General features: G+C 37.4%; 1 protein-coding gene across 5 annotated transcripts in view; it reads right to left on the bottom strand.

The window, feature by feature from the left end:
• CHD7 (chromodomain helicase DNA binding protein 7) overlaps window positions 1-26,994 on the bottom strand; it is a 133,207-nt gene that overhangs the window by 8,395 nt on the left and 97,818 nt on the right. For 4 of the 5 annotated variants that reach the window (XM_015618543.3, XM_015618541.3, XM_015618539.3 and 1 more), the window contains 20 exons: window positions 22,549-22,725; window positions 21,055-21,198; window positions 18,539-18,794; window positions 13,842-14,052; window positions 13,157-13,352; window positions 12,758-12,925; window positions 11,923-12,102; window positions 11,591-11,701; window positions 11,272-11,477; window positions 10,189-10,388; window positions 9,440-9,599; window positions 6,290-6,379; window positions 5,587-5,690; window positions 4,079-4,208; window positions 3,728-3,800; window positions 3,455-3,509; window positions 2,509-2,737; window positions 2,133-2,341; window positions 1,326-2,003; window positions 767-927 (listed from right to left, as the gene is read on the bottom strand). In XM_015618543.3, coding sequence (XP_015474029.1) covers window positions 767-927; window positions 1,326-2,003; window positions 2,133-2,341; window positions 2,509-2,737; window positions 3,455-3,509; window positions 3,728-3,800; window positions 4,079-4,208; window positions 5,587-5,690; window positions 6,290-6,379; window positions 9,440-9,599; window positions 10,189-10,388; window positions 11,272-11,477; window positions 11,591-11,701; window positions 11,923-12,102; window positions 12,758-12,925; window positions 13,157-13,352; window positions 13,842-14,052; window positions 18,539-18,794; window positions 21,055-21,198; window positions 22,549-22,725 — 3,738 coding nt within the window. The remainder of the gene's footprint in view (window positions 1-766; window positions 928-1,325; window positions 2,004-2,132; window positions 2,342-2,508; window positions 2,738-3,454; window positions 3,510-3,727; window positions 3,801-4,078; window positions 4,209-5,586; window positions 5,691-6,289; window positions 6,380-9,439; window positions 9,600-10,188; window positions 10,389-11,271; window positions 11,478-11,590; window positions 11,702-11,922; window positions 12,103-12,757; window positions 12,926-13,156; window positions 13,353-13,841; window positions 14,053-18,538; window positions 18,795-21,054; window positions 21,199-22,548; window positions 22,726-26,994) is intronic. The other variant, XM_015618542.3, reaches the window with a different exon arrangement.

Below are 26,994 nucleotides of genomic sequence, written 5' to 3'. Positions count from 1 at the left end.
CTAGCAAATCTCAGCAGCTGCAACAGACTGCTTGCTTTCCCCAGAAATAAGCCTATTAAGAGCAAGGTCCTCTTGCCCTGCTACCCCCTTCCCCCTCCCTGCCCCAACCAGATGGCCCTGTTATGGTGATTAGTAAGCTTAAGACTATTACTACTTTATTTTTCTCTGTCCCCTTGCTGCAAAGGAGAGTACTAAATTAAGTATGGCTTTATTACAATGTTAGTTTTGTATTTTTAAAAATGTTTTATACTAGATGATTTTCTGCATTGTTACCAAAATAAGATACAGCTTTATCCTATCTAAAATTGCTGCTTATGTTTGCAGGATACCTTAATACAATTACATCTGTCAACATTACATAATGGCTTAGATCATGTAGGTCACCAAAACTCTTCCCCTACAATCTCCTCACCCCAAAATAAAAAGGTGATCTTTGAAAGTCTCTGCTCTCAATTCTGCAGATTGCTCTGCAGGGATAATTCCTAATTCAAAACAGTACAGTGGTGCAAGAGGTAGTACTGCTGACAAAAAGTTATGGACCCTTATGAAGAACTCATGCCTGCCAGCAGTCCATTGCTTTACTAAATGACACTATTTTACAAAAAAAGAGCAATTTCTTTCATTTCCACTGCTAGTTTATATGAGCTTGAAGGAAAAAGTGCCATTCCACAAATCATTCACACAAAGCTCACTATTACTTTGCAACCACTTTTCCCATATTTTTCTTAAATGAAAAGAGACACATATCTTTCTACTCCTAACCAACCTTAGGCCAGAATGAGAAGGCAAATGTTCTCTCATGAAGCAGCTGTACCACAGAGGGATCCCCATCTTCCATGTAGAATCCATCGCGAGTTTCATCCCTTGCGGTACTCATAGAAGCATTGCTTTCTTCATCAAAATTCTTACCCTGAGAAACTGCTCCTGCTGAATAACAATGACAATCAGGCATTAACATCCAGTGTCTACCCAGCTAGATAGGCTAAGGCAACCAGGCTTGACACAACATTTCTAACTCGGGCTTTTGTTCAGTAATTACTACAGCAGAGCCCCAGCCTTCCACATTTGGCACAGAGACCATGCTTATTGGCTCAGTGAGCTATCCTGGAAATCATCCCTTGTGGGGGAATACCCCGCTGATGCTGGATGGTTCTTATGAAAGCTTATTTAGCCACCTGATATGTGGAAGGGCAGAGGAACTGCTACATGTAAGCCCATCCCATAGTCCATAATGGCACCCTGTGTGCCACTTACCAGCTAGCACAAGCTACAACAGCTGTGGGGCTTGTGCTAAGCACAGTGAAGTGATCTGACCAATGTATTACCTTCAGGTTGCGAGGATTCTTCTGATTTATCATCATCTTCCAGTTTCTCCTCTTCATCTTCTTCTGAACCTTTCTCAGAAATAGATTTTGGATCTACATCTGTACTCATTTCTATGTCTTTCAGTTCACATTTAACAGAGCCAGGCTCAGCCTCAGCATCACAGTCTGGTTTAGTGTCCTTATCTGTAGTATCTGTCTCCTCTTTGATTTCAGACTTTTCTTTGGCTGCTGGATTTTCAGACCCTTCAACTTTAGACTCTGTTTGTTCTGTAGTCTTTTCTTCTTGTACTGGTGTGGATGGGACAATTGGGGGTGTTTGACTGCAGCCAGCACCCAGAGGGTTTACAGAAGAGACAGTATTTGCATTACCTGTCCCTCTGTTTTGAGCAAAGTTTTTGTGAGCTTCAAGAAAAGAGAGTTCAGGATCATTCAGAATGTGATAATCTGTCCTACTGACTCCATGTTTAGCAGCACCAATCAGTAAGTCTTTATCATGTTTACCACACTCCCACCACTCTGGCAGGTCCAGACTTGGCTGGCAAAGCTTTAGCCTCTCCCCCAGCTGCGGGTGATGGAGAACCTGTTCCCGGATCTTGCGCAGCAGCTCGATGCGATACAAAGTTCTAGAAGCACGCTCCTCTGTGATCGGCTCAATCAGCGTGGAAAGATCAGGAGGTTCTGCAAGGACACCAAGTTGCACTCTTTAGCATGGACTGAATGCACACCCATTTCAAAATAATTACACCTGGGCATGAAGTTTCAACAATCTCACAAGATTCATGATTTCCAGAGTCAGTTAAAACTTACCATCATCTGGTTTGACTGGCATTCGGCATACTCGTCTACACATATTCACAAAGCCATTAAAATACTTTTCCAAGCTTTCATCGGACTTTTTGTCAAGCCTGGCAAATGCTCTGAATTGATTCCACTCAAACTGATGTTTTACAGGATCAAAAATAACTCCAAAAGTAGACACCACACGATAAAAATCAGCTTCTTCTCTTCTTGTCCATCTAGTCAAGGAAGAAGCAAGAGAAGTGAGGCCACTGGATAGATAACAGTCCAAACATGTTTGGAAGCCCTAAAACCCCCTGAGTTTATTCTTTCAAAACAAAAGAGCAGTATGGGTGACACACAAGCTCAAATAAAATTTAAAGTAAGATATCACCAGGAAACTCACTTTTGTCGTTTCTCAGTTATTATAGCTTCCCTTTCTGCCTCCAGTGCCCTCACTTCTTCTCGAGGCCGTCGTCTCCTGCGGTCAGTCTTCATTAGCGCCTCTTGCCTCATTTGTTGCCTTTTATAGCTGCGCTGATAGGCAGTAATGAGGCGACGCAGACGGGTAGTCAGGGTTGAAGTGTTGGGCCAGTAGAGTTGCCCTAACTCAGCGTTGCTTTCACTGTGCTTGTCTAGAGAACAGAGAAGTATTTGCACTGCAAAACCAACACTAAACATTTCAAAGTTTCTATGGCTATAACTGGATTCCTGTTTTATCAGATAAGAACGTGTGCCTGTAATACTGGTGCATAGTGGATTAGAAATAGGATTGCTATTGGTAAGAGATAAAAAAATAGACTCAAACCATCCAACTCTAAGAACTCAGAAATGCTTGTGAAGCATTTTGAGATAACCATCAAGCACTATGATTCGATGTTATGAATGTAAAGATATTATGAACACCAAGTATTTAAATTAATGTAATGCATCTTTAAATACATTACTAAGAAGATCATTCTGCCTCTGAGGAAACACCTATAGTTATCATTTCCCACTTTATTATTCTCACTTAAACTTGGCAATTTTCCTCCATACTGAGGAAACAACGTATTTGTAACTTCCAAGATTATCTCGGCAAAACCATCAACGGCTGCATTATGAAACATCCGGTCTTTATCATCACGGTTTCTCCTATGTAATTAGAAATCCAGAGAACCATAACGTGGATTATTCAAAGACAGTATGCAATTGTTTTGAAGAATGTGAAGCATGGAGAGATTTGGCAGCAAAAAGCTTTCTGTGATATTGTCCCAAAACATCTCCTATCCCCTCATGTGCTAATATAAACAGTCCACCTCTTACTAAACGATCCCTTTTTGCTCTTTTAATTTTATTTGCTGTAGTCTTACTTGGGTGTAATTCTATGGACTCCTCTTTGTCTTCTGGAGGTGAGTTGGCGAATTCCTTGGGGAGAAGATGAAAGTTATTTTAGTTTTCAGTTTTGACTATATGTCATAATTTGAGAAGAAAAATATGTCATCTCTCAAACACAGCAGCAAACAATCTTTGTAAGGTGCGTTTATCTGGTAGCGCTCAAACTTAAAAAGCACGCATTAAAATAAATATGGAGAATCAATTATAATTGTACATATTTGTAATTACAGAAAACTAGGAGTCCTTACATCAATTTCATCCTTGAAAGGAGTTCTGGTTGGCTTATATTCTGGATCTTCATCCTCTCTGTCAAATTCACCCCTATAAAATATTTTAAAAATATTTTCAAGAAAAATATTGGTTTTGAGAAAGGGATGATATTCTGGGCAAAAGCAAAAAAGCTACAAAAGCCATCAGTATGGTGTACCAAGTTACACATTTGTATTTCATGCTCAACTGTGTAAACAAATCTATGTACTTTCTACATCATGCGATCACTTCATATCCTCAGGCAACATGTAAGTATAATATGACACATGAACCCATGCCAACATATACAATGTTGATAAAGTTTATTAATTTTTTCATGTCCTCCTTACCCATCACCGCCATCTGCTAACATGTCTGTCCCTCTCTGTTCAGCAGCTATGGCCTTTGCATCAGGCATGCCAACCCGTTCCAGAAAGCACAGTGCTGGGTCAGCTCTCATAGAATTGTACTTCTCATAACCTGCGTGCAGAGTGGGAGACAAATGCTTTTTTAAAAGCTATGACCAGCTGTGAATAGAACAGGTCTAGGTAGTAGAAGTACAATTTTCTGGATTCATTAATTTAGCTTTAAATAAAACAAAGGAGCTGTCGCCATGCTGGAAACATTTAATTCATGTAAAAAAATTGTTCATGTTGGTAAATTCCAACAGCACAGAAACATTTTCCCATCAATAATGTTAACCCATATAAGACAATGAAGAAAGCATCAAATTCCATGTCATTAAAAAATAAAGTAAAAATCTTTCACAAGTGAAAAACTTCTTTAAGTTTGCTGTATGATTTTCACAATGGTTCTTGACATTCAATACTCGACAGAGGGAAACACGCAGACGCAAATGGAAGTGCACAGACACACACACATACACGTATTTTCAATAGCTCCAGCCCGGCTGGAACCCTCAATATAGGCTGCAAAAATGCTGCATACATGGGTTATACGTAAGGCCAACGAACCTGTCTTATTAGGTTTAGGATGATGCATGTCAGTAAGATGACACTGTTCCCTCTATGGTTTTCAAACTGCTGTTTGCTTTTTTACTGCCCAAGTTGACTAGATGGAAAATGGCAGATCCCAACAGTGCACTGCAGGAAAATGATTTTTAGACTAGACTTGCCTCAGCTGAGCCCACAACACAGAGCTGCTGTACATAGGCAGAACAGCACAATTCAATTAGGATTTGTACTACAACACACTGCTCCTAACTGCTGTAGAGCCTCAAGCCAAACTGTAATCATGAAAGGTTTTATAAGCCATCATTCTCCCCTTTAGTCAGGCTGGGCTGCTGAGAATACCTCTGCGACCTCCAGAGAATTGGGATTATAATCAGGAATCGCTCACTGTATATATCATGCCAGCTCTGCATCCCCAGCCTTTCAAAGTTAACAAGGCTGCATCCCACTCAAGGGAGCCGGGAGTTCTCAACACTGACATTTGTGAAATATTGCTTGGAACAAAGCCCAGGAGGCACTTGTACAGATTAATAGCAGAGGTTAAGCCCACCGTCCACTTTGACACTGGTTGGCAGAGTTAGCAAGTGAAGCAGTGCTGGAAGCAAAGTTTATGGAGATCTATCTTACTATTTGGCTATTATTTAAACAAATATGGCTTTGTTTTATTTACAGCCAAGAAAGTAATGTTTTCTTCTCAAATGTTCTGCAAACATTTAAAAACAGCATCTGATATTTACAGCTCATATTAGGTTTTTAATGCAGGCAAGAAAAAAGGGAGATACAAGCCAACAGTTCTTTGGAACAATACTTGTTAATATTATGACTGAACAGTCCTACACACTGAAAGCTTTACTACTGAGTTTTGTTGAGAGTGAGACACCACTTACCGTGTTTAAATACTCCAATTAAAAGGGATTTATCTGCCTCCTTATCCCACCAGTCTGCAGGAACTTCAGCATGGAATGGCTCAGGTATCCATATATCTACTTCACTGTGAAGACAGCATTATATACATTCTCAAAGTTATTTCTGGACAAAGATTAAAACAACCCAAAACAAAAACAAAAAAACCAAAACAACGACAAAAAAAAACAGCCTAAAAAACCCAATTGGTTTATGGTGTTCTGTAAATATAAATTTTGAGCTAGAAAACCACCCCAAAACCCAAGACAGAAATTGAAATACCCTAAGAAATTATTAGGACTATTAAACAAACAAACAACAAAAAAAATTAATCACCCAAAAAAGCCCCAAGAAACACCACCACCCCCCAACATTAGGCTATATTGGGAGTCAAATGGTTATCTAAATATGACTCATTTAAGGTCTTAGTATTTTTTAAATTTTTTAAATTCAGATAGAATAATCCCTCAATATTAGCAGAACAGCAAATCCCCTTCTGTCATTTCCCACATCGTTTTTTCCCCCAAGAAAATTACCCACGGCACTTGATAAAATAATAAGGCTGCTTGAGAGCAGACATATAAGAGATAAAGTGTGACCACCTTTAAACGCTGCATTATTATAGTACATGTATTTTACAAAAGCCAGAGTCATAAAGCAAAAAAATAAACCTACACTTGCACTAACCTTGAGTCAGCACCCTCTAAGATCTTGTCTGCTTGGTCCCCTATAACTTCTTGTCGTAGATAGTAGAGCATGCGGACACGCAGCAGGACCCTGGAGAGGAAGACAGAGGGGGGAAAAAGTTCTTAACTTCAGGACTGTTTGCCAACAGTGGCTTTTGGCAGCTGCTGCTGTTCATCCATCATCCTGCCAAGGCTGATTAGCCATGCTGTATGGTAGGCTTGAAGCGTGACAGATGGTGGCACATAATCACCTCTGTGTGGTGCTTTCTGCTGGCTTCCAACAGGCCTGCCTGGCAACTGCTTACACTGCACAGAGAGGGACCCAGCTCAGCCCGGCCCCAGCGCATTTCATTTAGTTCTACCTAGTGCAGCTTGTGAAGTTTAGACACGTACTCTACCACTGCCTCTGAAGTATTGAAGCAAGTTTGTAAACAACTGAGCAGATGGCTTTCAGTAACTGTTCTGCTTCATTATCTCATAAAATTTCCTCAGCTGCTGCCTTAATACCATTTTTGGAAGCACATCAGAAGTTGTAGGAATAAACGAGATATAAAATCTGGTTTTACTACCTTACAATAAACCCTCAATATGGAATGTCAGGTTTTTCAGATTATACAACTTTTTGCTTCTGAGAATGGGGGGGAAAAATAATCCCCCATTTCCCTTGGGAGATATTAACTATTTTTACTCTTTATAGTTCAAACTGCTATTAAATTTTACCTACGCACAACCTAACTGTTACAAGGAAGTGAAAAATCTTCGTTGCCAAGTTTATTTTTCCCCATTTCTGCAATACTGCAGTCGTTTTTGGAAGCACTGTCAGATGTTGTGGTCACACTCGAAGCCGGCAGGAGAGAGAATGGCAGACTGGCTTTTCAAGGAGACTAGAAAAGAGGTCATTTCTATAGAAAAAGTATCTACCTGAAAATAATCCTGCTCTCCTATGTTTACCCAATTCAGGGCACCCCCTGCTGCCTAGTTCATGAAGTAAAACCAGTACCAGCTAAAATGGAGATTACTCAGCCTGCCCTCACACTGTACCCAAATCCATCACAGCAACTGTTGAATTGCTGTTGCTCCTGGAACAGCAAGGGTGACCAGGGAAGCAGTAATCTGATCACCCACTTGCATGAAAAATTTAGACCACCACCAGTTTTGAGAGCTCCTTGTTAGAGATCAGATGCAACTGGAGCAATACCCGGTTTCACACGTGTTATTCAATCAAACCTTGGAAGAGCAGGGATTTGAATGAAGGTCATGTCTGCAATTCAAAACATGTCAGACATGCTTCTTTCTGTATGCATAGTAACTGGGACCAGTAAGGTGTCCCTGCTCCCTGTGTGGCTATGTAAATAAGCTGTTGAGGGTCTCTATCATCTTAGTATTAAGCAATAACAGCTGTTACATCAAGCCAAAAAGGAGAAGCATGAAATAAAACCCAAGATAAACCAAAAACCAGAGGCTCTTAGCACCTTTCAGGAGTCCTATGCATTAAACCAGCATACACGGTACTTAAAGAAAGGACACTAATTCTTAAAAAGCCAAATCCAACTGGTGTCTTTCAAAGGAAATTACTCAGATTATTAACTGGCTCCACCTCTGTTTGATTTTACCTGTGCTAAAAACATGTGGCTTCTACAATTCATCTAGTCCTGGTGAATCTGGGAAGTGGAGTAAAAAGATAGCAACTGAAAACATGCTTGCATATTTACTAGTCTTCCCAGTCCTTGCAATTGTTCTATTGTATTATTAAAGAAGCAGTATTTAAAAAATTAATTTAAGTCAGATCTGCAAACTGATATAGCAAGTAATGAAAACATGTTACCTGAGAGGTTAAAATAATGTTACAGGAAAGAATGTTATTACTTTAAGAGCAAGTGAAATGTAATAACAGACCTGAGTAACCGTTCAGAAAATCAGAAAGCAGTTTATTTGGAGGTGCACTCACTAACATCATTCTGTGAGTATCTGTTGTCATCAGCTAAGAATTAAGCTTGGTTAACATCTGGAAATGAGCTAATAAACCCCTTAATGCCTTTCCTCCTTCACATCACACCCCCTATTGACAGCCCACAGGTACTTTTCAAATCAATAATATCTTTGCACTAAACAATATTAATGAGACACAATACATATTCAAACCACAAAAGTAACGATGACCTTTCAGTAACACTGCATTACAACTGTATGATATATATATATGATGAAGAGTAGAAATTTAAAAACAAAACCAAACATCCCAAAATCCCAAAAGTAATCAACCACATCTCCAGCTCTAAACCAAGGTATTTTTGGGACAAAGTTCAGTGTCTATATGGAGAATATAGTAAGCAAAACTGAGATGGCAAAGAAAGCTGACACAAAAATAAGATATTACAAAACAAAAACCAGAAAATATGTAAGAAAGGCTCTTAAGGGACATTCATGAAACAATAAAACATTATATACAATGACCTTTATCCCCAAAGGTTTTCGGTTTAGTAGCATGTTTAGAATTTCAAAAATCTAATCAGGACAAACCAAATCAGGTAAAAGGGTTTGGTGAGAAATTTCATCTCAAAGGAGAAAGAATAAGTATTCTGTATATTTATTATATATTATTTCATTGTCTATATATATATATGTATAGTCTGAGAAGAGCAAGAGAGAAATGGAGAGAAAGAATGAAAAGATATGCCCACATATAGATGAACTACTACAGGAAACTCCTGAAACTAAGAACTGGATATATGAGTTCAACATCTATGGAAGAGAACTTTTAATACCAGCCTAAGGGACTCCACAAGAAAGTAGGAAACAAACAGCTTTTGTTTAAAGATAGCCAATTGTCAAGTGAAATAGACTTAGTGTAGGAATATAGTCTTTACTCTCTATGTTAAAAAAAACCACCTTATCTGATTCCATTCTTATTTAACAAGTAGAGAATAATTTTCTTCAGAACTGTGCTGATCTGTCATAAAGAGCTTACAGAAGTATCCAGATACCTGTTAAGATGATTATCCCCAAATTAAAAAGTAATAATGGCCTTTACATCCTATTAAATGGCCCTGTGTTCTATTAAATATATCTAAATGAAGTTGTGGACTTTTCAAAACCATGTAGTTAAAAAAAAAATCCCAAACCTCTAAATGAAACATTTATTAGTACTTACTTGTTACAGTGATGTTTGAGATGTTTCCTATAGCTGTCTTCTTGAAATAATACATCTGGATTACAGCTTGTGAGCCAATCAGCATCTTGCAGCATTGGCTGTGAACTCTGGGCTTTTACTTTCTTCCCTTTCCTCCCTCTGGGCACTGGTGCAGACAGACCTAGAAAACCCCCCAATATTTCTTACACAACCTGAATAGAAAAGCTCTCACCCTAAACAACATGACAAACATACGTTTAAAGCTAAGTATTCATTACTTTGAGGGCAACAGAACCACCAAAAACTGAACAGCAACATAACTCAGTAGAGAAAATTGCAAGTAACAATCAACCAAAACTTTCATGCAAATTTAGGTGTGAAGATTTCAAAAATTCAGAGTGCTAGCCAGAAAATGGTGTTATATAAATATTTCTTGTAAAAACTCTCATGAATCTAAATGGCCGTAAGGAAACAAGCTTTCTGATTTATGGCAATTTAAAAGAGATTAAATCCAGCAGTAGGTGCCAGCAAAAAATTATGTCAGAGTATTTGTTTAGAACTGATTTAAAGGAAAGAGCACTGCATTCTACATAGTGTCTGAGGGAGACTTCCCCTTTAAGTACAGGCCAAGTCAAAGCCCACCTTACTCATAAAATCTGACAAGATCCTACGACATGTCAGAATGGCTATAGTTTAAACCAAATACATAGCACAACTGAAGCAATTCTTTCCTATTTACTAGCATCATAATTTGATTGTGGTAGACATACCGGAATGATTAACCAAAGCTCGAGTTTGCCCATCTGCAGTTGGAGTGATCAGATCCCAGATGAAACTTTTGATATTTTCATCCCCTTTGTAATGATTAAGACAATACACCAGGATAGTCCGGCAGATGGTTTCCACATCTTGCTCTGTTAGCTGACGTTTATAGCGCCCATGTGAGAGGATGTCAGTCCACCGACCCCAGCTATAAGAAAAATATGTTCAATACAACAGCCAGGGTACTGGTATTTTAATTTGTGACTTTCAATTTAACTCCTGGTATCAAGCAACTTGGGACCAATAATACATTTTGCATTTGCAGGTTATGTCAGGGAATCCAACCTCCAGCACCAAAGAGTTAAGGATGTTTATTTTACAGAACCGGCAATAAGTTCACTGCTCGTAAAGCTGGAATTGAGCTACACTCTAATTAATAAAGTACATATGTTTAACTCTAAAGGTCCCAGTAAGCTACAAATAGGAAACTCAACAATCATGGGATTTGAGGAACCACTCCTACTTTGATCCAGAAACCTATTACTAGCAACGGTTGTACACTGATTTCTAAAATGAAGACAGTCATTCTGAAGGCCACCATGTCAGAAGTCAAATATAGCTACCTGCTTGCAAAGTGATGAAATTCAAATTAGCACACTCAAAGGAAAAAATATCAAGTATCAAATATCTGAATTTAAGTGGTGACAAAGTCTAGATGGACTGTTGATTTCAAAAACATTTTCTTCTTTACAAATACACTATTACTGTCTTCAGCACTTAGAAAATAGAGATTAAAACTCATTAACTCAAGAATTCTATACTCTGAGAAACCAGAAACAAATATTCTGTCATAACAAAACCACTTATTTTATCAGTGAGTTCATAGCCATCTGTGAGACAGTCAGATACTTTAAGTAACACGTATAAGCACAATTTACACATATATCAACCAAAAAATAATCTGACTAGCATGTATAAGCAGTATACAGTATGATAGTATTTGTGTCCAAGAGAAGGATGAGTTATTTACTATATATAATTTATTTTCAGATCTTTAGTCCCAATTAGTATATTTTATTTGCATATCTTACCCATAAACCAACAAGTTCTTCTCCACCCTGAAACATTCACTTCTTGCATAACCTTGTGATTTGTCCTGAGGCCTACGGGGCTTTGTGCTAGGCTTTTCTTCAGAATCACTTTCCAGGTCTGAAAACTCCATCAGTTCATCCTCTTTGACTGCACTGTAGAGTCTGGTTTGCTTCCTTACCCTTGGTGTATCAATAACTAGGTTGTTCTAAAATGAACGGTAAAATGTATCAATTTAGGAAGGAGGTGAGGGGAAATCTTCAATTTCCTTAAAAAAAACTCTTTCAACTAGAAAGCTAGAAAGAGCTATAAAGCTCTTACCCTTCCATTTAGAGCATCAATATCCAGCTCAGCTTTCTTTGCCCACTTCTGCCAGAAATTAGGGTCATCCAAAGAAATGTCTGTCCTGTTCCCAGATGCAACAAAACTAGCCTAGTAAAAGTAAAAACACATGGATTGATTTCTTAACTGAATGCTATGAAGAATACTTGTTTTTCACTAGCAAATACAATACTTTGGAAGAGTAAAAAGTAAAGAGTAAAAGTAAAAAGACAGGTACACTGAAAAAATAAATTTACACAGAAGGCAATTTAATATACTTCCATCTATTCTGATCACATTTTATTCATTTTCCTCTGAATGTCATTGTATACCTTTGCAAATGTTGAGCCTTTTCCTTCAGATTCAATAGTAATTGTGTGCGTTCGCCTTAAGAGAATCTGATCGATATCCTCTTCACAAAACTTAGACCCTTCATCTTCCTCATCCATCAGAGCACCATATGCCCCCTTTCGAAGAAGATCTTCTATTTCTTTTTTAGACAGCTGTTGCACCTGTAACACATAAGAGGGCTTACAGTTCTGGGTTTTTTTGACAGCCAATGTGTTCATCTGACAGCACAATCTCATGGATTGTCCTCTTTCGCATTTTAAGAACTGAAACTCTATGATAATGTGGTGGTAGTCAATTAAACATTCATTCTGAAATCACCTTTTAAAGAAGAATACAAACAACAAAATTCTCAGGGTGAAGTTATGTGAGTGGTTTAAACAACTTAATAATTCATTGTCACTGAATCCCCTTAGTTTTGATGACTGCTAAACTGCTCCTGGGAGCAGATTTAACTTACTAGCCTGACAGAAAAGTTAAAGCAAAAAAAAAAGTCCTGAAGAAAAAAGGCTACACCAGCAAAAACTAACTAGAAGAGCTCCATAAAGTGCCACGATCAACATAATGTAAAGGGTGGAATGATGAGAATAGATCAGGATTGAGGGAACGTGACTCCACCTGCCCCCTTTTGGCAATAAGTGAGCCATTGATAGGCGGAGCTGGTTCGTGTAGCCAATGCCCTTATTTAACCCGACTTCAAACTATCAGCCACACTCCATCTGAAAAGCACTGCTCTCCAGCTAAAATGCTAACAGGCAAGCAAAGTGTAACATGTTCATAGCATTTGTTGATAATGCACCTTAAAAAACTAATCCTTACCCCATTTGTGGCATTTTCTCTTCCACTCATAGATTGTAGCACAGCCTTATCGAGGCCCAGCTTCAAGCTAGCTTTGTCAAACATTTCCCTTTCGTAAGAATTCCTTGTTATCAACCTGTAAATTTTCACTGATTTGCTCTGCCCTATTCTGTGACATCGTGCTTGAGCCTGAAGAAACAAAGACATATTCAGTTACCAGTTACAAATGGCAGATAAGAGAATTGAAATAATCAATACAGAGAACCTACTTTAAAAGTTTGGGGTTTATTTTTCAATATAAATAATATTTTCTATGCTTTCTAGACAGCAACAACAGATAATTTCTCTTGCAGGTGAAGAAAATTTCACAGTAAAAAGGCAAAGAATAATTTTCAATGAAATCATCTCTTGTAATATTACCTGGAGGTCATTCTGGGGGTTCCAGTCTGAATCAAAAATGATGCAGGTATCAGCAGCAGTAAGATTAATGCCCAAACCTCCTGCCCTTGTACACAGCAGGAAAACAAACCTATCAGAATCAGGTCTTGAAAACCTGTCAATAGCTGCCTGACGCAAGTTGCCTCTCACTCGACCATCAATTCGTTCATATGGGTACCTAAAAAAATAGATGTATTACAGGGATTGCTTTAGTGCAGTGGCATTGCTTCTTTAGAAGAATATGCAGTTTAAAACACAAAAGACAAATATGCTACTATGGGGTTAGAAGAACTACAATGAATAAGAGACTATCTTCATCAGTAAAGACATACCACTTTGTCTCTTTTTTGGTAAAGAACAGACTTTCACTCCAATGAATTCAATAAAAATTTAGGCCTAAAATAAAAAACTCTAGAGCCACCAAATCATTTAACTGAGAGATAAACTGAGAGGTTTAAAGCTCTCCATATGAGGTCGTTTTGTATTCACTCAAAAGAAAAGCCTCAATACTTGCAACCTCCAGGTTTGCTCTTTCCCATAGTCAGATCACTATAGAAAATACTGTTTTAATTTCTTCCCTTTCGATATGGATTATTCACAGATTAAATGCAGTGGTCACTGAGGAAGGCACAGTTTATTTATAATTGTATTATATTGTTGCTCTCACCGTCTTTGAATGAGGTAGTCTTCCAGTATGTCCAAGCAGCGCACCATCTGGGAAAAGATAAGCACCCTGTGGCCACCAGCCTTCAGTTTTGGCAGCAGCTTGTCAATCAGTACGAGCTTGCCAGCAGCCTGGATCATTGCCTGGAGCTGAAAATCTGGAGAGTCGGCATTGTGTGTTTCTTTAAACTCTTCCAAAATTTTCTCTTCAGCACCTGCAAAGATTGGACAGCAATACATGAACACTGCAAAGGGTTTTATTAATAAACAATGAGCTGGTCTTCAATACCCTATAGAAACTGCAGGAATGTTTTAAGCACTGTGTGAATAAACATTTATAAAAAAAATAAACATTTATAAAAAATATTAAGCTTAAATTTGAAGCAAACATATACACAAATACAGCATAAATAAAAAATAACTGAGAATTCATTATTTTTTTCCTCTATTGAATGATCCTAAATTTTTTCATAAATAAATTCATAGAACTATTGACACACACAATTCAATATGAAAAAAAGATGGAAAAAAATTAAACCTATTTCAACCGATAAAATGAATTTTTTTTTCTTTTAAAAATATAACATGAAATAAAACAATGTCTTGTTTCTACAGGATAATACAAGGGACACAAATCTCATTTAATGTTTGTGCATCTAAAATCAGCCTTAAACATCCACATGACCTGAACCTGCTCTTTTCATTACTAATTATAAAATCAAAATCCAAACAAAAAAACAACTGAGGGAGAAGCAGCTATGAAATTATTATTTTACCTTCTATTTAGTTTTTTCTCACTGAATGTATTTTTTTTGTTCAGTTTGATGAAGCTATCCAATGCATTAATTCTTTACAGCATTAGTCAGAAGTTCTCTCTTTGCCTATGAATGATACACACAGCAGCAACTATTTCCTTGTTCTGCTCACTATTGGAAGACTACAGACCAAGTTCAAGCTTTCTCTTCAACCTCTCCTGTGCTTTTATTCCATTTTTATGTCACTTCTACAAAGTGGGCAATTCCAAAAACTACCAGATTGCCGTTCTTGGCATGTAAAAGGATAAGAATCTTTGTTCTAAGCTTATTTCACCTCCAAATAAGCCCTTTTTTTGAGACATCTTTTTTTCAATTAAGTTTATAAAGTATTTCTATTTTGTCTAATACTCAGTTTCAACACTGCTTTTGAATAGCACAAGGCAAGATGGAAGGGTTGGGGGAGGGGGAAGAACAGCTTACTGCCAGGCTTCTGCTGAGCATCTCTCTCTCAAACCCCAGCTCAAAGAAGATGCCTGTAAACAAACATGGAAACACACCCTCCCTGTGCGATCCCTGGTTCAGTGCCTGCCGTAATGCGGTGCCTGAACCGGATTCCAGCCGGGGCAGGCTGCCTGACAGCTCTGTGCACTCACACTACTCGCTTTTACAGAACCTGATGGACTCAAGATGTGACCGCATTGCAAGATAGTTTTACGTCCTTGGATTTTCCTGATCCGGCTTCCCTGCTCCCAGCACTACTCCTCCAAATGGTTTGCATATAAGAAAAGTAAGCTCATATGAAATGGGTGTAAGCAGACACTCAAAGTTCTTCAGTCATATCACTGCCCATCTTTGTAAAACAGGTAGAATCTTGGGCAGTAAATCTCTGCTTCTGTATGAACTTTGGAAATTCCAGGATACAGCAGGCTGTCAAGCAGTTCATATACAGTAATTTCAGTTGTCTTTCCAGGTTACAGCAATTATTTCTGACTCAACTGCGATATCCAGATTTAAGTTTCACTACTGTGAAGCAACCCAATATGCAAGAACAACATCTGCAAAAGCAAATCACACCACAACAAACCCACAATCTTGTCTAATGAATGGTGAATTTACAGTATCAGAGCTTGATCTCAGCAAGACCCAAATCCACTACAGATAACTCCAAAAGTCTGCTCTTTCAATAACTACATGTAGAAGACCAACTCTTCTATTTAATTCCTACTTCAATTGCAATTATGTCATGTCCACCGAGCAGCCTGTTACCCAAAAGTTACTTGATGCAGTACTTGCAGGTCTGTAAAATTGCTTCCTATTCTAGCTGATTTTTAGCAGGGGATTAAAGGAAGGTATTTGAATGTGTGGTTGGTCAATCAGGGAAACATCCACTTCTACTCTTCATTAGGAGAGGCTTCTAGGGCTCAAGAGGGCACAACAAACAGAATAAGGAGTCTTTCTGGTGTTCGGCACTAAGATGTGTAAGTATAGAGGCATTCCCCACTGCTGGTTCTTGGAGATAGAGAGAGGAATGACATATAAGTACTTGAGAATGGTTGCTATGGAGAAAACAAGGAGTCCAGCCCTAAGAAAAATGACAGACAATGCTTTACCCAAGTTGGCTGGAGAATACCCAACATGCAACAACTACCTCTAGAAGTCTACTCACAGTCTCAGAAGATCACAGAACACATCTATCAGTCAAGAAACAAAAACCTCACTTTACATTCAACTCCTACCCTACTACTTCCATCATATAGCCTTAATTGAAGGTTATGTGGAAGCAACTTGCTTGCAACTCTTACACAAAACAAAAGATGTTTACATGTTCAAATACATTTACACTACTGCTTGCTCACAAATCCCACAAACTAAGAAGAAAATGAGGATTCAGGGACACTTTTATAAAAGTAGTTTAGTTTTAGTAGAAAACAACTTGCTACTGCAAGAAATCATTCATCAGGAGAATACTATGCAATCATAAGTTTTCGCACTGCAAAAACTCTTAGCAGAAATAAAATAAACTTGTGCCATTACACTAACAACAAAGTTGTTAAATATCAATCAACAAAATAAAATCTTGGGCTCAGAGGACTACAGCATATAGGAGCATTTTCTGTCCTAGAACTACAAAGAATGTATTTGTTTAGTTCCATCTCCACACTAACACATCAGGATTTCTTTTTCCCCTCAAATCTGAAGGTTCAATCCACCTGTCATGTTGCTGAATGACACCAAGCAAATCCAAAGGTTCAAAATATCATAAAAATGTTATAAAGATAAATGCATTTAAGAGACAAATCCACCTCCCTTTATTAAGACTAAGATACAGTCATCAAAAAATATTTGATGTTTTCTAAATTAACACCTGAACTTTATTAGTCTCTAAATCATATTAAATGGTACAAGACTTCTGAAAAAAAAAATAAAAATCATTGCTGTAGGCAACACTGCTCATAAACTCTATTTGACAAAACAAAGTAGCAGCAAAATATTCAGGTTTTTTTCTTTCAACAAATATGAAATAAGGAAAAATAATAGCAAAGTTAAAAACTAGCTGAAGGCCAAGAAGTATTTCAGACACCCTGTTCAGATACCCTGAACAGCCTAAACTATTCTGATAAACTCATTTATACAATGGATTAACTTAAGTCAAAAATTCAAGTAAAAGCCCCAACAAATCCTGCACCAGAACCACAAAGCTACTTCACTGTATGTCATATGAGTTTAGAAACTGAACAGCCACCAGCATGGGCGAATTGAAGTGTTTTGCAGTAAGCCTATATCATGCCTTTGGAATAATTACTTGTGCATGAAATATAATTAGATGTAATTTCATGAATCAGTTTAAGCATTTCCCCCCTTTTAAACAAAAAGTGTCAAGGAAAAGAACTTAAGTACTGCAATATGGAAGTCATACAATAAAAAACCTTAAATCACATATGGCTCTGGAACAAAACAGTCTTTCATCATGAAGCCTATAACCAGCATAAACCAACCATAAATCATATCTAGTACGAAACAGGAGTTGGGAAACAAGAAACTAGTAGAATGCAATGCTGTATGGAGGCTTGTGTTACATCCTCAAAGGGAAGACCTGACCAGCACATACAAGTTTAGCATACTTCACACAGTTAGAGCTGCTTGGTTCATCACAGGGCTGGTCACTGGAACAGCCTCCCCAGGGAAGTGGTCATGGTACCAGGAGTCAGAGTTCCAGGACCATCTGGTCCTTAAGTTATATGACTTAGTTTTAGGTAGTTCTGTGAGGAAGCACAGAGTTGGACTCAATAATCCCTATGGCTTCTTTTCAATTTATGATACTTTACACAAAAGGTACAAAAGATACTTTATGATTCCATACTACTTGCCAAAGATAATCCTGACCTAAAACCATCACACAGAAAAGGTCACTGAAGTCAAATATGACATTCACCCTAACCTTTCTCTTACTAGTCAAATTAAGAAAACTGACTGACAACATGTGGCCATGAAAGAAGACTTGATCACGATTTCTTACTCTGCAACTTTTATTCATAAATAAGTTACTACCTTATAATGTACAACAGCAAGAAAATAAGTAGCTGTTAACTATAAGTGAAGAAAAAATTACCATATTCATGTCAGCATCCAACAACCTGCTAGCTAATTGATAGCTGAAGTCTTGTTTGTCACAAATAACAGAAAGGAAAACTTTATAATACCAACATTAACTCTGTCAGGGCTGAGTCTGTCAGGAAGCCTTGGAAAGAAGCAGCACAGAAAAAAAGCAGCTGCAACAGCAATGCTATCCTGGGTAGCACACATCCATACCTATTAAAAACTAAAAGGTTATCTCACTTTTCTACTTAAAATAAGTGAATAAATAAAGACACATTAAAATAGAATTTATACCTAGTGAATATTTTTACAACCATTTTTCAAATGAGCAGAAAAGTAGGCAGCCTACCATTAATAAGGTATGGATGATTGCAGCATTTTCTTAGTTCCATCATAGTGTTTAAAAGATTAGGTACATTTGCCTGACCTCCACCCTTGGAAAGAAATGTGAAATTCTTTTCAAGAATAGCACGATAGTACTTCTTCTGAATATTTGTCAGTTCAACTTCAATGATGGTTTCCTCTTTGGGGGCCAGGTTCTTTTCCACATCCTCCTTGAGACGTCTTAGCATCATCGGCTTCAAAATAGCTTGCAGTTTTTGCACCTGGAAAACAGATGTTTAATAAAATAACTGAATTAAAACTTCTAGAAATAAAATATTCATTTTTCTATTTCCTTCTAAAATTCTAAAAACCTTGTTCTCTACCTCAAATGCCAAGTAGAGTGCATTGTAAAAAAACCTTTCCTCAGTGACTCAGCAGCAAGTTCTCGTTGTTAACTCAGTGACATACACATTTCTAAATGTTTCTGAAGTCTATTTTTGGTGTGTAGCCCTTCTGTTTAGAGATGTCTGTTATTAAATAGACCTCTCTTAGTACTATAATTCTGGACAAGGACAGCACTGCACATAAATCATGCAGAGCTAAGCCTTGGTTAAATAAGCAGATCTGACACTTGTAAGACAACTTCTGCAGTTCATGTCTAATTAATAATCAGTATTTAATGTTATTTTCCCACTTTCGGTATCTGCTTCTAATTATTTTCTTATTTCCCTAGTTTTGACATCCACTGAAGTAGAAAACTATTTAGGACTGGTCTAAAAATGAAAACTTTGTATTTCTGTTCATTTTTATGACACTGATAATTTTTAGTGTTCCCAGGTTTTGTGACATATTCTTTAAGATACATCCTAAGGGGTGGGAAGGGCAAAGAAGAAAATGTCAGTTTTCTTTAAAAAAAGGCTAAGTTTTTGTAAAGTCTCTTACATGAAAAGCTCAAATGTATTCCATATTTAAAAAAACCCAAAACACCTGGCATTTAGGTTGTTTTAGGCCATGTCTCAAAGTACAAACTATCTCAGTGCTGAAGAGCTAATAAATCACCCTGAAACTGGACATCATCCCTGATGCACAGCTGCACAGCAGAATTATGAACAAAAGACACTTTCTCCTGAATTTACATAATTCCCTTACTAATAAAGCAACTTCAGAATAAAAAAGGTGATTAGCACAGAGGGATGAACAATTGAGAAAACATATGGACTATTACTGCAAGGAACAGAGAGAAAACCCCAAGTCATTAACACATAACCTGTCCCACCACTTGAAAGATAAACCAAATTCCAAAACACCTTCGTGTCAACAGATAAGGAAGTTCTCCCGAACTTGTTGAACCAAGCAATCCAGGCTCTAATTCTGATCATAGCCAACGGCATTATTTTCATAATAATTCCATGAACGGCTTCAAAAGCTTCCAGTTATTTTGAACAGGCCATACAAAAGCTATGTAGAGAGTTAGGATATATTAACTCCAGTTCAAACACTTCATTAGCAGGACTACATGGCTTCTGCATCAGAGCTGGCTCACTTTCAGTCTGGTCAGTGTCCATTCTGACTGATATGTAATAGCATGCACAACCTATGGAAAAATATCCTATTTTGCCAGGAGGCCAGGGGCTAGAGGAAGAGCTATTTTGTAATTTAGACTATGATGTGTGAAAGTTGTTCTCAAAGGCAACAAATTCAAGCAGTCAAAACTTAAGAGATGCCAAAGATTGAATTTTGAGACAAAGCCAACAAAGGTACATACAAAAATGCATCCAGTTGTTATCACAGGAAGCAAAGGGCCAAATTAAGGCGCCATGGTTGAGTTAACTCCCAATATTAAGGCGGTTTGGCCTCTTAAAACATTTTGATGCATACAAAAAACCATTTTACATTTCAGATATAAAACATCCTGCATCTAGGGTCTTTCATCTTGTATTGATTTATGCATTTCTTCTCTTGGACAGCTCAAAAAATCTATTTCTGAGTAAAAAAAAAAGCACCTCCCTCCATTTGGTTACCTCTTGCTAAACTGGGTTTCAAGTATGCTCCTGTTTGCACTTAAGTCACTGAGAAAACACTCAGATGTTAACTCCACAGAAGTTGCAGGGACAGTCCCTTCACTCTGATGCTTAAGGAAGAATGTCAACTGACAAGTTAATTCTTGTAGAAGTATTTTCATCCAGCGACCATTACAAGACACCCCACCTCTATTTTTAAACACTACATTTTAATAGAGGGAATTTTTCCCTGTTTCTGCAAGACCAATGGGCAAAGGACTAAAAAAAACCAACCAAACAAATAAAAAAACCCCAAAGAACAGAACAGTGATAATGCAGAATTACTTTTGGCCAAAAGCAAAAAACCCTCAAGTAAATGAAAACAAACAAAATAAAAAAAAAAAAAAGGGATAAACCCCCCATGGTATTCCAGGAAGCAAATGGGTATTACTTGAAAAAACAAGTAATGAAGTTCAGATACAATAAAATGAATAAATTGACGATATCTAAATAGAAAAGTAAGTGTGCAAGATAAGTTTACCTGCTCTTCAGTTTTAAGATCCCCAAATTCTTGCATGAATGTGGTTTCTGATGGAAAGCGACCTGGTTCCAAGAAGTGAAGCAAGCTAAACAGCTCTTCTACTGTATTCTGCAAAGGGGTTCCAGTAAGCAGCACTTTATGCTCCTGAAAGGTTAAGAAACAGTTGCCTAGGAATCCACCACTATAATTTCCAATGGAAAAATACACAAAATTCTTCCCCCTTTTCACTGTATGTCTATCTCACCTTTGCCTCCTCTCCCCTCCTCCAGCTACTTACATAAAACTCTTCTCAAGACATTTCTAACTGGTACTCTGGTGTTCCTTCAGTGATAGCCCAGAAAAACACTTCACTACTTAAGCAGCTTCAAAAGTCCTCCAAGATACAAGAACAGATTTTGCTGGTCCACAATGTCCCAACCCTTTCACAGGTACAATGAACTTTAAATGGCAAAGTAACAGTTGAATCTATTCCATCATTTCCAGTAAAAAAATCATTGATTTAAACACACCTCCAAATTACCTCAATGCACTGATCTCCTCAGGCCAGGAGATCAACACAGGATATAACAGGAAACCTGAAGCAGAGTTCTACCTTCTTACAACATGCTAAAGAGCATGAGAGCAGCAGAGACAAAAGTAGCATTTTGCATTAGAGGAGCCCAGACAGGTTCAGCAACTAGCCCAGAGCCAAACATAAATTTAGCAGTGGAACAAGAACTAATGTGAAAAGTCCTATATCTCTATCTGTAGTCTGTAAGACTATAAGCTCTGCTTTCCTCTAACAGCAACCATAATAAGAAAAAGAAAAGGTACACAGGACTTATACAAACTGAATTATAAGTATTAGCTTAGCATGACTGCATGATTCTCACATTTTAAAAGAATACTCTGCCCAAAACCAAGTAATTATTGTGTCTTTTAAATGGTAAATAGCTTCATATTATCTTATTTTTTCTCTATGAGTTTAATATACCTATTTTGTACACATAAGATAATACATATTTATGTATGCATCAGAAACCAACTCACTTGCCCTTTCTTAGTCAATATGAAAGAACATCCTTATGGCGACTCAACAAATTAACATTAAAGCTGATATTAATGCAGTTAAGGCAGTTTAATTCTCATGGCCAAATCTGGCCACCTGACCACATTATACCTTTAAATAAATGTCTAAGTGAAGAAGTGATTATGGATTAAGTCACATGAAGGGAGAGGAAGGAAAGAATAGTATTTTTTTGATTGTCTTAGGAGAATCCACATAATTCTATGCCTAAATCAATGAAAAAAGCTTATTAAATATCAGCACTCCAAAACTGAAGGTATGCATATGCTTCCAGGTATGTTGTACTTTTACATCTGCATTCTCTTATTCTTCTTAACACTTGATGATTTACTTAGGAAAAATTCCTTTTGTTTTACTTTTTGATTAAACCATAAATCAGAAATAATAAAAATACGGAAGACTCAAAGATAAAAGATGTTCACACTGACCAGGTCCATCATCTTGAGTCCTTCCAAAAGCTTACAGTTCCTGTTTTTCAGCCTGTGGGCTTCATCAATGACCACGCAACGCCATGGAATGTTACGCAGCTCTGGGCAGTCAGTCAAGATCATTTCAAATGTTGTGATAATGGCATGGAACTTATAGGACCCCTTTATCACACGACCCTAAAAAGAACAGCACATGTTCAAGTAAACTCCCTGGCAAAGAAAGGAATCAATTTGTTTCACCTTCAAATTTCATTTCTTAAAAATACAAAACAGTAACATGGACAAGACATTTCAAGTTCATTTTCAATTATTTCATTTAAATAATTCATTTCAAGTTAAATTTCAAATTAAGTCATTATTTCTGACTAAATGGGAAATACAATTCAGTAAGTTTGCTACTGGCTTCATGATAGCTGTTTTCAATCCTGTAAATAGGTCCACAGAATCACTGTCCATTGATTACCAAGAAGTTACACAAGTATTTCAGCTGTAATTCATATGGATTATACTAATGCCTTGAGGCATTAATGTATTATGGCAATATTGAAATAAGGTTTTCAGACTTCATCAAGAGAATTCTCTTTTTAATTCTGAATTGAAGGTACATGAAGGTTCTCCCGAACAATCCAAATACAGCAAAAGTGTATTAAGGTTTCCTTTTTATGACTATCTGAATATTGTGTTGACTGTTATCAGTTGTTTTTTTCCCAGTAGACCCTCAGGATTCAAAGTACCTACAATTCATAGAATGGGTTGGGCTGGAAGGGACCTTGAAAGCCATCTAGTTCCAACACCCCTGTCATGACCAGGGATAACCTTCCACTAAGACCAGTTGCTCAGAGCTCTGCTCCATCTCACCTTGAACACTTCCAGGGATGGGGATTCTACAACAACTCTAGTGAACAGCTTTGACAGAAGCAGATATCTGAACTTTTAAATGGTGGATGTGTATATCTCCATACAATTTCATAATATTTTTGTAAGTCTGTGTTAAGCAAGGTTCAACAGGACAATTAACTTGATGTCTGACACCACATTCACTGGTTCATTAGTTTGTTCTTACTTTCAGCACTGATATAGACTGTTTAAAAAAACAACCCAGAATAAACTTTATTCAGGACCATGAAATGAGCATCTTTCTGACAATATGCTATGCTTCTTCCCAATGCTGTTCAAAGAAAAATGTAATTTGGTACCTCCAGTGTCACTGGGTCTGTGCAGAAAAACTGTCTCTGTAAGGCTGAGCATTACACAAGTTCAAAGCCATTCCACATTTTCAAAGGACGCTGTCATGGGTTGTATATTGAATACATTTCAAAAGAAACACATATTTTACAGTAAGGTGACCATTTCTTCCTTTAGACCTGTGCAAGACTGAATCCTTTTATAAGTGACCTGCATGTAATCCTCTCCAAACCATGGGGATCAGAACTGGCTACTGACTCAATGAAATGATTGAAAACCTGATATCCTGAACTCAGCATTAAATCTGCCTACTCAAATCAAGAACATTTCAGAGAGAGTAATGACCTGCTCAACAATGCTTTCTCGTGGCATAGTCCAGAAATATTTATCTTGTTAGGGGCAAAAAAAGCTGCTACTTAACAAAATGCAGATGAAGATATACTAAGTGGGCAGCTTTGAAAGCCTGCAAACTGAAATGCTGTAACCTTTTCATGAGCCAAGTAAATTTCCATCACAAACCAAGTCAGCTATTTTCCAAAGCTCTGTCATTAGCTGTATTTGGCATATATAGTTTTTGTAATCTTAAAGCAGAACTCCTTCTCAGAAGTGTGACAATACAGAAAAGCACATGGTTTATTTGATATTCCAACCAGGGAAGGGGCCCTAGGAAGACATTTCAGTTATATTGCTCAAGAACAACAGAACAGGCTTCTCTATGTGAACCTCACAGCAGAATGTCTCTAATAACACCATTACTTACTATTGAAGTCACACCACTGCAGGAACTTATTTTGTTATTGACTACTCTCTAGCATTTTACAACAATTTAACTCTGGTAACTGGGGCTGACTCTGAAAAATCACCCTACTGCAGATGGGGTAGGTGCTTCTTATGCATGTTCTCAACTGTTATCGCCCTTCAAAACTCACACTTTCTCAATGTTCAATTGTCTTTTTGAGAAACGGCTCAGGTTGAGAGGCCTGTTTTCATATTAGGACCTAAAAAGCCAAAGATGCCCGATGTCTGGGTTGATGGGTCTGGCAATGACAAAGAAATGACACTGCTAAATTATGTCTCCCTTTTTGTCTCCCATCATATGCCCAGCGATGGTGCTTTGGAGAATATCAGAAGGAGCACTATATGGGGACTCTTCAGAACATGAAGAGATTTTTTTCCTTGTAATTCAGTTTCTACCATTGTTTCACAGATGACATTCTTACAAAGAATGGAACACAGAAGGTGATTTTGTGACACATCTAAGTTAGCTGCCACCAAAAGGAAGAGCTCTCTCCATTTCTCCTTTATTCCTAAATGTAGTAATTGTCTCATTGTCCTCTTTAAGACAGTTCAGGGAGCAAAGCCAGCAGAAAATTATTCATTTTTCCGTGCCATGAGTGCTTTGTCATTACCTGCTATGCGGTCAAATGACTGCCACACTCATGGCAAGAACTGAGTTAAGAATATGGCAATGGAGGAACAAAATTTTCTGCTGCATCTTGCTGTAGATCCTTTTAGTTACCTTTAGATCACTGAAACAGCATTGCCAAAATAACTAAGAATCTGCATAGTAAGTGCGATTTTTCAGATGACATTCCTTCAGGTTTAATGCTAAGTAACTGCTAAGGGGAAGAACATACTGAGAACAAGCACCACTCAAATAGCAAACAAATATGATTTTTAACACAGGAAACAATTCAGCAGAGACAGTATTTGTAAAAACCCTAATTTTTAAATTAGATAAAATATCAATCTTTGCTAAAAAATTATTTTAAAATCAGAAAAACCGATTTCAACCCCACTTCATTTGTGTATTATACATCCAGATAAGAAGTGAAATGTGAGAATTATCATAAAGAATATTAAAGAATAATAGAATGGCCTGGACTGGGACCTTAAAGATCATCTAGATCCAGCACACCTGCTGTGGACTGGGACAAACACAACTTCTCTGGGTCACTAGACCTCAGTGAAGCAACTGTTACTCAAATCTTCAACAAACACAGATATGATTTTAATTGAAAGTTTCTTTGATAAATCACTGAGAAAAGAGTTATTTTCTAAACCACATAGATGTAACTTCTAACGAATATAAATTGCTTCTCTACTATATTTAAGTATGTAGTTCTATTTCTGTTTGTCCTAATGGAATGTCAAGTTGTGCCACAGTCATCACCTTCAAAACAGTTCTTAATCAGTATTTTACCTGTAAAAGCGTATTTTCTACCTTGCAATCTCTCTCACAGCTTTGCTCTAAGACTCTGGTTTTTCAACACACTTTGAGGACATGAAGTGAGAACTGGAAGCAGAACTGGACCACTCATTATATCACTGACAAAGAGGAGAATGCTGTAACTTTTTTGAACTTTAATATAAAGATTTGTTTTCCTCCCACACATTTGCATTGCACTAGTCCTTTCAACCACTGTGTCACAGTAAGAACTCATGTTTAACTGGTCATGTGCCATGACAGAAAAAAGGATCTGTTTTTGTCTTACAGCCTTCCCAGAGCTGAGATCTCCCTATGGTAAGAATCATCTTCATTCCTTGTCCACAGACAGCCCCTGTATTTAGCTGTTCTGAGTATGGCTAGATTGGATCCAATTTATTAAGTAATACAGCTTACTCTGTATCCATGAACTGTCTTAATCATTTACCACTCTCCACATCTTTGTGTCATTTGACAACTTCCTCAGAAATGATTTTATGTTTTCTTTCAGATCATTGCTAAGTTATATAGCTCATGGACCTGAACCAATCCCTGAAGAACTATGCTGGAAATGCAAATAATTTCTCATTAACAATTATATCAAGAAATATCAGCTAGCCAGTTTTAAATCCACTTAATGTGTGCCATATTGATTTTATATGCTTCTAGTTTATTAATCAAAATGTCCAGTGGTGTAAAATGAAAAGCTTTAAAGAAAATCTAAATGTATGAATTCACCACTATCACTTTTTAAAGATCCGTTGAAAATAGTACACCCACAGCTTGAACTTCTACTCTTTCTCTCTTGTGAGGAAGGTGTTATTGTTCTGCAACAACATTCAATGTATGCACATTTTATTTTCCCCCAATTCTGTTTACTTTGGGAAAAGCCATGCACTTAGGAGTAGGGATCTGCAGCTCTTCTTAGCTTCTGTTTTCCATATAATTTCCTGTTCATACCACTAGTCTTTTCTGCTTTCCTTCACTCACAACTATTCAACTTAAGCACAGTAACACAGATTCAAAATATATCTGACTTACAAAATTTGATAAAG

This window comes from Parus major, chromosome 2, assembly GCF_001522545.3.
Source record: "Parus major isolate Abel chromosome 2, Parus_major1.1, whole genome shotgun sequence".
Taxonomy (NCBI): domain Eukaryota; kingdom Metazoa; phylum Chordata; class Aves; order Passeriformes; family Paridae; genus Parus; species Parus major.
Note: the sequence above shows the minus strand (reverse complement) of the source record. Positions and strands in the feature narration are given on the sequence as shown.